The 12,278-nt window shown below is 45.0% G+C and overlaps 1 protein-coding gene across 6 annotated transcripts in view; it reads left to right on the top strand.

Moving 5' to 3' along the window:
• The window catches only part of LOC143701758 (multidrug and toxin extrusion protein 1-like), a 115,842-nt gene that overhangs the window by 52,137 nt on the left and 51,427 nt on the right, over positions 1-12,278 (top strand). For 4 of the 6 annotated variants that reach the window (XM_077195358.1, XM_077195333.1, XM_077195367.1 and 1 more), the window contains exon 4: positions 6,081-6,229. The exons of 1 other annotated variant lie outside the window; for it this stretch is intronic. In XM_077195358.1, coding sequence (XP_077051473.1) covers positions 6,081-6,229 — 149 coding nt within the window. Of the gene's footprint in view, positions 1-3,883; positions 4,067-5,752; positions 5,855-5,936; positions 6,006-6,080; positions 6,230-12,278 lie in introns of those variants that run through there. One more of the 6 variants, XM_077195350.1, reaches the window with a different exon arrangement.

Genomic DNA, 12,278 nt, shown 5'->3' on the forward strand with positions numbered 1-12,278 from the left:
ACAAAGTAATCTACCCTCCAGACTGGCTGGCGCTAACGGAAGATTTAGAATTGGAAGAGTCATAGGTTGGGGCTTTAGAAACCCCTGTTAACGTGTGTTTATTGTGTTAAGGAATGCTGACTCCATGATTCTGCGCTCATACCCTACACTGTACATGTCCTCGCTTTCATACGGATTTCTTAAACCGAGAATATTTTAATTTTGATATGATTTACATAATTTAAAAAAGGAGACTTCAAGCTTTGTGAAGACATATCTCTCACGTGTGGGTGGCAAGTATTGGCTGAGTTACAGATCATTTTCTGTCGCGTTTCAGAATGAACTTCACATTGAGAGGGAAGAAAGAACGCGCATCATGTTTTTTTTCTTTATTTTACGAAAAACACAACTTTTTGTTTTTATTATTAGTGTACACAAATAAAAGAAGACATTTAACAGTTTTTAATGATGTATAACACTTGCCTGTATGACAAACATCGACGGAGTTATTTGAGTCTCTTTTGCACTGATAAGAAAAAAAGCGAGACTATCGCGCCGGGGCGATAGCAGACCCCATTGGGTTAAAGTAGAACTCCTGCTCAAAATGAACCTGGGGTGTAATAACACATTGGTACTGTTGTAAACTTCTTCCTTCTTCAGTGTAGAAAAAGGAGAACGAGACCAGAGAGTATTGAAACTGGGGAATATTCTGAACGTATATCTACCAACGACCACGATTACAGCACAGCACCACATACCTGAGCGGTATGGGGTGCATCAGTCTACTGTCAGCAGAATCATTCTGACCTGAAGCAATTTTTTGTTCTCTGTTCTTGGTTCACCATGCATTTGGATGACTCAAAACAAAATTAAGGAACATTTGCCATCAGAGTTCGAAGACTACCCAGACACCACCACAATTCTGGACTGCACAGAGCTCCTGTGTCAAACACCCACCTCCCCTTTACTTCAGAGTGAGGTATACTCTAACTATAAGTCTCACTGTACCCTGAAGGGAATGATTGGCATGGCCCCCCATGGCGCTGGAGTTCGACATCGACGGAGTTATTTGAGTCTCTTTTGCACTGATAAGAAAAAAAGCGAGACTATCGCGCCAGCGCGATAGCAGACCCCAGAGGGTTAAAGGAGAACTCCTGCTCAAAATGAACCTGGGGTGTAATAACACATTGGTACTGTTGTAAACTTCTTCCTTCTTCAGTGTAGAAAAACTCAGAAGCGAAAACCAGGAGACTTATTTAAGCAGGATTCTTTATTTGCTGTAGTCTGCTTCGTACCCAAGTCAAGTCAAGTCTAACTAAGGCAGTATACATTGAGTTCATATATACATTTCAAGGGGGAGGGATTACATTGTGATGAATAAAGCATGTAAATGAGCTGAGACAACGAGAACAGGAAAATCCTAGCCGTCTCGTACTGAGATGGGACAGTCAGGAATATCCCGCTGGGAACCCCTACCGTTTGCAGAGATTTCCTGGTCTCATGTAGTTTATATACATTTCAAGGGGGAGGGATTACATTGTGATGAACAAAGCAGGTAAATGAGCTGAGACATGAGAACAGGAAAGTCATAGACTTCTCGTACTGAGATGAGACAAATGGTCTCAGTAATAAAATAACAGGAGTTCAAACTTGCTCAGCATGACTCTTCACCCGATAAACAACGAGAACAGGAAAAGCCTAGCCTTCTCGTACTGAGATGGGACAGTCAGGAATATCCCGCTGGGAACCCCTACCGTTTGCAGAGATTTCCTGGTCTCATCATTTCTAAACTTTCTCAATATAAAATACTATTGTATTGGAAATCTAAATTAAACATTTAAATAAATTTGTAATCCTACAGTACCGAGTCGACTGTTCTCTGGGATTTGTTTTCATGATAATCGAGTGTAAAGAGTTTTATCATTAAAAACATATTTAGCTTCTAACGCTAGTATATGGGGCATATAATAAGTAAAAAGAGAACGCTAGTTAATACCACTAACGAGGCTCAAAATAGCCTCACACTAACACGGTAACTTAATGAGGGTCTCTACATACAAACCGAAGCACTGAGAACTTTGTTCGAACGTTCGTGGTTCGACTGGTCGAGACTGTTTTCCAAAGATGGCTCCTGCCTGTATACGCGATGGTACTGTCTTTATAAAGTATATTATTATTAAACTGTCTGTACACTTACAAAGTTCTCAGTGCTTCGGTTTGTATGTAGAAACCCTCATTAAGCTACCGTGTTAGTGTGGGGCTATTTTGAGCCTTGTTAGTGGTATTAACTAGCGATCTCTTTTTACTTATTATATGCCCCATATACTAGCGTTATAAGCTAAACAGTTTTTAAAGATAAAACTCTTTACACTCGATTATCATGAAAAAAAAAAATCCCAGAGAACAGTCGACTCGGTACCAATGTGTTATTACACCCCAGGTTCATTTTGCGCCGGAGTTCTCCTTTAAGGGGGCATTTTACCCCAAAAGCTGTAAATACTAAAGAATAAATCTTATGGCAAAGGTGTAAAAATAAAAGTATTTGATTCAAATGCTTCATAATTGTTCCTGAATTTTTTGTAATATTTTTCTCTTTTTTTCCAAAATTGTGAAAATTATATTATATGGATATTATTTTGTTAGATTCTGCAACAGAGTTTCCCTGATGTTGCTCTCAACATGGGCTTTGCTGGTAAGTAAATGGCTCGTGTAAGCAAAAATCAGCAGTAAATTAAATCAGCAGTATATTGAGCTGAATCTCTCATGACCTTTTTAAAAGGCTTTACAGCACGTTAAAAAAGATATGAGTGAAGTTCCTCAACTTATGATGTCTCTATAGACATTTCTGCTTGAATGATGGGGTTCCTTTAAAGGGATAGTTCACCCAAAAATGAAAATTCTGTCAGTAATTACTCACCCTCATGTTGTTCCAACCCCGTAAGACCTCCGTTCATCTTCGGAACACAAATTAAGATATTTTTGATTAAATCTGAGAGCTGTCTCATCCTCTATACAATAGGCTTCTAAGGGATTGAAACTTACCAGCCCCTTAAAATGTTATTAAAGACATTGTTAAAATAGTCCAAGTGACTACAGTGGCTCAATCTTAAGTTTATCAAGCAACGAGAATACTTTTTGTGCGCAAAAACAAACAAAAATAACAACTTTATTTCAACTATTCATTTCCTTCTCTGTGGGCCAGTCAGTTAACGTAGTGTGATAGCTTTTTAGTGCTACGTCACACGTAGGCTCCCTATTGGCCGACGCTGGTCATGTGTGAGATGTGTGTGACGTACAACACTGAAGCGCTGCGCTATAACACTAGTGAACTGACTCGAGGCCCACAGAGAAGGAAATGAATAGTTGAAATAAAGTTGTAATTTTTGTTTGTTTTTGCGCACAAAAAGTATTCTCGTTGCTTGATAAACTTAAGATTGAGCCACTGTAGTCACTTGGACTATTTTAACGATGTCTTTAATAACATTTTAAGGGGCTGGTAAGTTTCAATCCCTTAGAAGCCTATTGTATAGAGGATGAGACAGCTCTCAGATTTAATCAAAAATATCTTAATTTGTGTTCCGAAGATGAACGAAGGTCTTACGGGGTTGGAACAACATGAGGGTGAGTAATTACTGACAGAATATTTATTTTTGGGTGAACTATCTCTTTAATGAAACCTGCCCGAGCACAAAGTGACTTCTGTTTATGTAATGACCTCGTGGAGTACAGCAGCAGGCAGGGCTAAACTTACTAAGACAGTTTTCTAAGTGTCTCCCTTTGAGATCCACCCAGACGTCTCCCTGCAATTGACCTTCAGCGAAATGTCTTTTATGCAGATGTAGTTCTGTACTGTAACTAAATATAATCTGCATTGTGGGAATTAAAGACTTCAGGAATAACGAAAATGAACAGTTTTACCACATTGAGTCAGACAAAGGGAGACTCAAAACAGGAGAAAAGTGATGATGCTCAGTCAACGTCGAGTTCACAGGTTATTTGTGGAGGGTGTCGAAAGAAACTTCAGAGTTTGTTACCAGTGAATTATAAAGAAGAAATTGTAGAGCAGGTGAAACTGGCTGGACCAGTGGTAAGTTTGAATCGTGTGAATGATTTATGATGGTGATTTTAAACTTTGCTTATATAGCAGTCATAACCAAATATCGTGATGATTTTATTCACTGTTGATTGAAAAGAGAAAAAGAATAATGGACACCTTTGATTTTGTAGAGAACATGTACACATGAATATGCATCTTTAAAAGAAACATAATTTTTCTGGCAGACGGGTTGATATTTGACCTATAATGATTGACACTCTCTCTGAGACTCCTGAGAAAGAGAAAAAGAAAAAAAAAAAGAAAAAAAAATTCTGGAAGTAGTATGGAAGTTTGCACTTCCAGCCTACTACTTAAATTGCTCTAGCTACTTGAAAAAAAATATGCATTGCATTAACCCTGCTTGCATTTTTAGGGCTTGCATTTTTATTGGCTGAAATTCACCATGGTTGAATATTTACGCGTTGAATATTTCAATTCAAAACATTTCAAACACATTTTCATTATTAAAATTCAATAATCCATATTCATCTTTCATATTTCACTTCCAAAATATTCAAACTTTTAAAAAATACAACATATAGTATTCAACAGGCAATTTACGGTCCATTTTATTTCGCTTTGCAAATTCGCAAATTCAGTGGTTCAAATTCGACAGTAAATTCAACTTTGAGAAACTGCAGGAAAAGCAGTAGATTACCGAGCATAATCTCCATCTGCTGTAAGGGTGCTTTCACACCTGCCTCATTTAGTTCGAATTAATCGCACTAGAGTTCGGTTTTGGTGCGGTTCGTAATCGCACTCGGGTGCGCACCAAACAAGCGAGGATTTCTCAGTACGCTTTCAAACGACCTCCGAAGCGGTTCGTTTGTGCTGCTGAGCTGAGATGCTGAGCGCTTCCCAGTACTGGCATAAAGTTGGCTTTACATTGGACATCCGCACGTTTAGAGACCGTCTCTAAAGTTACATACGACATTGGTAGGTGTACTACGTTTCTAACTTCAATAGCATTTGAAGAGACTTACAGTCATAAAACCAACTGTAAAGTGTTGGCATAATGCGCACCTTTTAGATTTTTGATATTCATGCTATTGAAGTTAGAAATGTGTATACCAATGTTGTATGCAACTTTAGAGACGGTCCCTAAATGTGCGAATGTCCAATGTCAAGGCAATGTATACATTTTACATTTATTACATTTAGCAGACGCTTTTATCCAAAGCGACTTACAGTTAAACTAACAACAGGACAACAAAATGCAAGTACCTTGACCCTTCCCAGTTTAATCAAATGCAGTACATGTATGCATACTTATATACAGAGATTCTATTCTATTCTATTCTATTTTATTTTATTCTATTCTCTCTCTCTCTCTCTCTCTCTCTCTCTCTCTCTCTCTCTCTCTCTCTCTATATATATATATATATATATATATATATATATATATCAATGCGATGCCTATTTTTTTGAAGTAGCGCAATTCAACAGGCTTTTTTGTTTAAAAAACATTTGCCATTATTTTACTTCCATAAAGTTGCACTAAATCAGTTGAATGCCTCCTAATATGTTTAGTTTAGCAGAATAATCTAAAACAATTCATTTTCAACTTCTTAGTTCTTTAGTCAGGTTTGTCTCAAGAATATTGTAGGCTACATGAAAAATCAAACACACAAAATTAGCTTTTATTGGATCCTGAAAACGTTTCCCCCTTTTTTGCAGTTTATATCTCAGCTGATGATCTTTCTGATCAGCTTCATCAGCACTGTGTTCTGTGGACACTTGGGGAAAACTGAACTGGCCGGTGTGGCTCTGGCTATTGCTGTGAGTTCACAAAATATATTCATTATAGCGGCATTCATTAAAACACCCATCCCCTTTATAAATACATCTTTTTTGCTCACAGGTTATTAATGTGTCTGGCATCACCATCGGATCTGGATTGGCGTCTGCATGCGATACACTCATATCTCAGGTATGATAGTCAATGTTCAGTAATGTGAGTGTCATTTGTGCTCTGGTGTCATTTGAAGTGAATTGTGTCCTGCAGACGTTTGGGGGTAATAATCTGAAGCGGGTGGGTGTGATACTGCAGAGAGGGATTCTCATACTCCTGTTGGCCTGTTTCCCCTGCTGGGCGCTTCTCATCAACACAGAGCCGATCCTGCTGGCTGTCCGGGAGAGTCCCACTGTGGCCAGGTCTCTCTCTCTCTCTCTCTCTCTCTCTCTCTCTCTCTCTCTCTCTCTCTCTCTCTCTCTCTCTCTCTCTCTCTCTCTCTGTACGCATGTGCGGAGTGAGTGTGGAAGGAGCCGGTTGTCGGGAGTGAAAGTGTCTCTCTGTTTGAGTGAGATTTCTTTACCTTTTTCTTTTTTCTTTTGTTTTTTTTTGTTTTTTTTCTATTTATAGATAATAGGTTTAGATTAGATTTTCCCCTGACTTCGGTCAGCGAGTGGGGATAATGGGGTTTGAAACGGGGGATCTCTCACAGTTAACGGTCAAACATGGTTGTAAATGTATGTCTGAGGCCGCGGTGTCAGTGGAGTATTGCCTGATAGCTGTGAGTGTGGCGATCGGTGGTGCAAATATCAAATCTGCCTCCCGTATGAACAAAGCCATTGTGTTCTTTCTTAGTGAAAGCCAAATGGTGTACGAATTGATTGAAATTGGGTTGGTAATCAAAGACATTTTTGTGCCTGTTTTGCCTTTGTCAAGCCCGGCCAAGAAAGTTATTTTAGCAAACATACCGCCATTTGTCAAAAATGAAAAATTAGAACAACTACTCCAGAGGTATGGTAAATTAGTGAGTCCGATAAAAATTATTCCTTTTGGATGTAAAAATCCTGAGATTAAACACGTGACGTCTTTTCGGCGTCAGGTTTTAATGATTTTAAACTGTCAGAGTGATCCGTTAAATCTGTCAGTAAAATTAAGCATCGATGGCAAAGATTACACTGTTTTTATTAGTTCAGAATCAGTGAAATGCTTTGTTTGTGGTGAGTTTGGACACGTCAGACAAACTTGCCCGAGGCGAGACAGGCCAGCTCTGGCTGCAGGAGCGGAGAACAGCGAGAGGGCGGCCGGCGCGGGTGTCGCTGTGACCTCTGCGGCATCAGAACTTCATCCGGATGGAGCGCGCCCCAGGGGAGTCCGGTGCCGGAGGCCTCTGGAGACGGCCTGGCGGGGGCTGTTGAGGAGACGGCTGGCCCGAGTCATGTTCCCACTGTAACGCAGGCAGAGACGAGCCCGGGAAAGGTATGTTTGCAGGCAATGTCTGGAAAAGATTTGATTTTTTATGGAAAACAAACACAGCCTGATGGAATTGAGAATGATACAATTAACATTCCTGATGATTTATTTAAACCGAGTAAAGATAACATTTTATCTCAAGAATCTGTGGATTTAATGGATGACTCTGACAATGAGCATGGTGATATAGAAATAATGGGAAATGACGCTGAGGATTCAGAGCTCGTCTCTGGAGGTAAAACTAAACTTTACTCATTGCAGCAAATTAATAACTTTTTAGATACAAATAAAGGACACTGTAAACCGAAAATGGAGTCCTCTTACGAGAGTACTCTCGTGTTGCGTAAGCTAGCTTACGCTACGGGAAAAGCCCCTTTTCTCGAGAATACTGAAGCCAAAAATTATCCTTAATTTTGCATTAATTTAAAATGCATTGCTGCACAGAGTTGACCTAGGCGAAGCAGCTCACGCGCCTATTGGTTGCTCTGCGGCAACTGCTGCAGCCTATCGATGGACTGCTCATGACGTAAGCACCAATGAGGGCGCGGGCGCCCTCGTGCGTCACGTCCCACCAGAATGGGCGTGGCTTATATATAGGGTACAGATAGGATGTTCTTTGATTTTTCACGTCTTCAGCGAAGACTCCACATCGCTGAATCTCCGAAAGAAAGCCTGTGCTGTTGATGAAGCCTTTCAGCAGGACAAGCATCTGCTTCGCAGAACAGGAGTTGGCCAACCTCGCCGCTTCTTTGCCGTACCTTCTGCGCTTTCCGGCGCCCATATCCTTTCTTACTTGTTGTGTGTTCGCCCTCGAACGCACTTTTCTAAAAGAGCTGAGGCGTTGCTTCAAATGCCTCGTTTTACTAAGTGCGGCTCTTGCAGAGCCCCTCTCAGCGACGGGGACCGACAAATCCTGTCCGTTTTCGTCCTGGGACTGAACCACGCCAACCTCGTGCTTTCCCAAGGCGGCTGCCCGGAATGCGATGACATGGCTATGTCGACCCTGCGGGCTCGACTAACCACGTTCGACGTGGATCCCACTCCTCCGTCTCTTCTGTCTGGGCCGCACCATAAAAAGCACCGTTCACAAGGGCTTCGGAAGCTACCACAGTGAGCGAATGCACGCCGGCCCCCTCCCCGCGCGCATCGCTGTCTGATTCCCCTGCCTCGATCATGACCGCCCAGCCTCCGTCTGCTGCCGTCGTGCATGTCGAGTCTGAAGGGGAAAACGCGGACGAGGACAGCTGTTCCATTGCCGCGTCGCTGAGTGAAGGATGGTCAGGCTCCATTCCGGGCCCCTTCCCTGCAAGAGTCGAGCAGCGTGTGGGCCAGCGTCGACGAAGAACTTCTTCGCCTCGTCACCAAGGCCGTGGACGACCTCGGCCTTGACTGGTCGCTCCCCGAAAAACCCTCACCCAGCAGGCTGGATGGCTGTTTCCTGCCCGGCCGCCGCTCGATGCCTCAGACGAGGCCCGCTCCTTTCCTGACAGAGCTGCACGAGGAGCTATCCAAAAGATCTGGAAAGTGCCTTTTTCTGCTAGGCTGTGGTCTTCTATTTCTTCGACGCTCTCTACTGTTGACGGCGCAAAGGATAAAGGCTACCTTGCCATTCCACCGGTCGAGGAAGCTGTAGACACACACTTGTGCCCGCCCTCCGCTGGATGGCAGGCCAAGCCCGCTCTTCCCTCGAAAGCCTGCAGGACCACGTCGGCTCTCATCGGTCCCGCATATGCCGCCGCCGGTCAGGATGGTTTATCAGGCCAACCTTCTCCGCAAAATGGACAAGGCGGGCCCGAACCCTGAGAATTTTTATGGATTTCAGGAGCGCGACGAACCACGAAGTCCGCTGCACAGGCCATCGGGAGGAACATGGCGGCTCTCAGTGTGACTGAGAGGGACTTGTGGCTAACTCTGGCTGACATGAAGGAGTTGGACAAAGCCTCTTTTCTGGACGCGCCCATCTCTCCATCCGGCCTCTTCGCCCGCTGGTCAATGGATTCGCTGAGCGCTTTTCGGAAGTGCAGAAGATGTCGCAGGCCATGCGACACTTCATCCCGAGGCTCTCCAGTTCCGCGACAGGTTGCTCGAAAAAGCAGCCGCCTAGCCGCAGCACAGCGCCCGCGCCTCCTCCTCCGCCACCAAGCCAACAGAGGGACTCTCAACAGCGCTCTCGCTTGTCGAGTCGCCGCAGGCCACAGGGGAGTTGGAGAGGCGGCTGCCGTCCGGGAGGGAGCGGGGGAGTCGCCGCCACTCGCCGTGGGCCGGAGCCTGCTGCCGTCCACCAGGAAAAGGGGAGGAGCAGGGAGCGGGGGACTCCTACCGTCTGCCCTAGAGCCCAAGGAGCCGTCGCTGTCCACCGGGTGGCGGAGGAGCGTCGAGCCATCCACCGAGGGCTACCCAGCGTCACCGCCAGGCACCGTGGAGGAGATCGCCCAGCTGGTGGGGGACCAGATGGCAGCGCGTTGTGGGAACCGGACCAAATTTATTTTTATTTTTTCCTCTCTCCCCTCTCTCGATCTGTCGCTCCTCATGCTTCCGTCTCCGTTTCCCTCGGCTTGTCGGTCCATACCCCCCAGGGATCGCCGCCGCCGGGTGGGAGTAGGCACAGGCTCGTGGGTATCCCCCGGCCTTTGAGGGGCGATGGGGGTATGTGGCGAACAGGATGGCCAAGGGACGTGAGAGAACGGCGCGAGGCCGGTGGTGCGATTGCTAATGAGCAACACCTGTGAAGCAAACCGGTCTCGCATCTCTCACGGAGGAGCGGAAGCATAAAGGAGGAGCGACGACGTTGATGATCGAGAGAGGAACAGGCCTGTATTTTAGTTGAGTTTTGTTTTTTGTATTTGTATTTTATTTTAGCCCACAGTCGTCCGCGAGGGGCTGCTGGCCGTTATGTTTATTTTAGGTAAGCCAGCAGTCGTCCGCAAGGGGCTGCTGGCGGTATTTTAGTTTGGTTTGTTTTATTTTAATAAAGTTTATTTGAATGTTCGCCGGTTCCCTCCTCCTTCTTCCTTGAACATTGCTACAAGTTCCCTCTATGATTCACATGCACTCGGGTTGCCCGGCTCAAGCCGCGGATGTTATACATGTAGAAGTGGTGCCCACTACCCAGTGCTCAGCCGTACACATAAGCACAGCTCACTCTATGACTTGCATGCACTCAGAGTGTGTTCAGTGTGTAGAGAGCGCTCGCGCCTCACTCGGTGCGAGAGACATGTGAACACCGCAAGCTATGTGTCACACACACGCAGCGGCCAGAGTCCAGATATTATTCTTCCCCTGGCTTTGAGTCTAAAAGCATTGGAAATGATTGATCCCGGGCATCTCACAATGGGTACTGAACACCATAAAACGAGGCTATTCGCTTACAGAATAGCAGAATTGCAGTTTGCTTACAGATCCCCAAGCTTTCGGGCCAGGGCGAAACTACGATGAAGAACTTAGTAGCACATCTGCTTCTGAAATATCGAAATTGCTACGGAAAAGGAGCTGTTGAAACTGTCCCTCTGACACAGAGCGATTCGGGTCTCTACTGCAGATATTTCCTTGTTCCCAAGAAGGATGGCGGACTCACACCCATTCTAGATCTCAGACGCCTGAACAGAGCCCTCTGGTGAAGGCCATTGAAAATGCTCACGACCAGACAAATCCGAAACAGCTCTCTCTTCAGTTAAGCGAGTGGGTGACCTGCACGCGCTGTCTGTGAGTGCGACGTGCTTGGAGTTTGAGCCTAACGACTCTAAAGATGTCCTCAAACCAAGACACGGCTATGTCCCCAAAGTCCTCTCCACTCCGTTCAGAGCGCAGGTCATTTCCCTGTCAGCCCTATCTGGGTCTGACGGCGAAAAGGACGATAACCTCCTCTGCCTGGTCAGGGCGTTGAGGATATATGTCGAGCGGTCTGCTGCGTTCAGACAGTCAGAACAGCTCTTCGTTTCGATTGGTGGCCGCAACAAAGGGCTTGCCGCCTCGAAACAGACCCTTTCCAGATGGATAGTTGACACTATCGCGCTGGCTTACAGGTCCAAGGGCCTTCAATGGCCCTTATGCATCAGAGCCCATTTGACCAGAGGCATGGCCTCTTCATGGGCCTGGTCCAGTGGGGTTTCACTCCAGGATATCTGTAGAGCGGCAGGCTGGGCCTCTCCGTCTACATTTATACGATTTTACAACCTGGAAGTGCCTACGCTGCAGGCTAAGCTGTTCTCAGTCTAATACTTGACTGACAGACTATAACAGTCAGTTGCAATACAGTTCAGGCCGACTCAGGTCCCTCCTGTCTGTGATTATGTGACAAGCACTGATTCCTATAGTTATAAGATTATGATATATTGCTGGCCCACTACTCGTTGGTCTATATATCACACATACAGTTCAGGCCGACTCAGGTCTCTCCTGTCTGTGATTATGTGATAAGCACTAATTCCTATAGTTATAGGATTATGATATATTTTTGGCCCACTACTCGTTGGCCTGAATATCACTCGCTAGTATGTTTCACAAGTATGGTTCTCCAAGCACATATTCCTTGAGGCCATGTGTGGACACTCTAGCACGCACAGCGTTTTACATTGGGTTCCTGTAGCGTAAGCTAGCTTACGCAACACGAGAGTACTCTCGTACGAGAACGCTCTCGGTTACTAACGTAACCTCGGTTCTCTCTAGATGAGGGACAAGTGTTGCGTAACCCTGCCGTGCTTGTGCTACGTTCTGGTTTCGCTTCAGTGTGAAAAACCAAAGAACATCCTATCTGGACTTGGCTTATATAGACATAAGCCACGCCCATTCTGGACTCGGCTTATATAGACATAAGCCACGCCCATTCTGGAGGGACGTGACGCGCGAGGGCGCCTGCACCCTCATTGGTGCTTAAGTCATGAACAGTCCATCGATAGGCTGCAGCAGTTGCCGCAGAGCAACCAATAGGCGCGCGAGATGCTTCGCCTAGGTCTGCTCTGAGCAGCAATGCGTTTTAATGCAAAATTAATGATAATATTTGGC

This window comes from Siphateles boraxobius, unplaced genomic scaffold, assembly GCF_051911475.1.
Source record: "Siphateles boraxobius isolate OS27281-9 unplaced genomic scaffold, OSU_SipBor_1 11, whole genome shotgun sequence".
Lineage (NCBI taxonomy): Eukaryota > Metazoa > Chordata > Actinopteri > Cypriniformes > Leuciscidae > Siphateles > Siphateles boraxobius.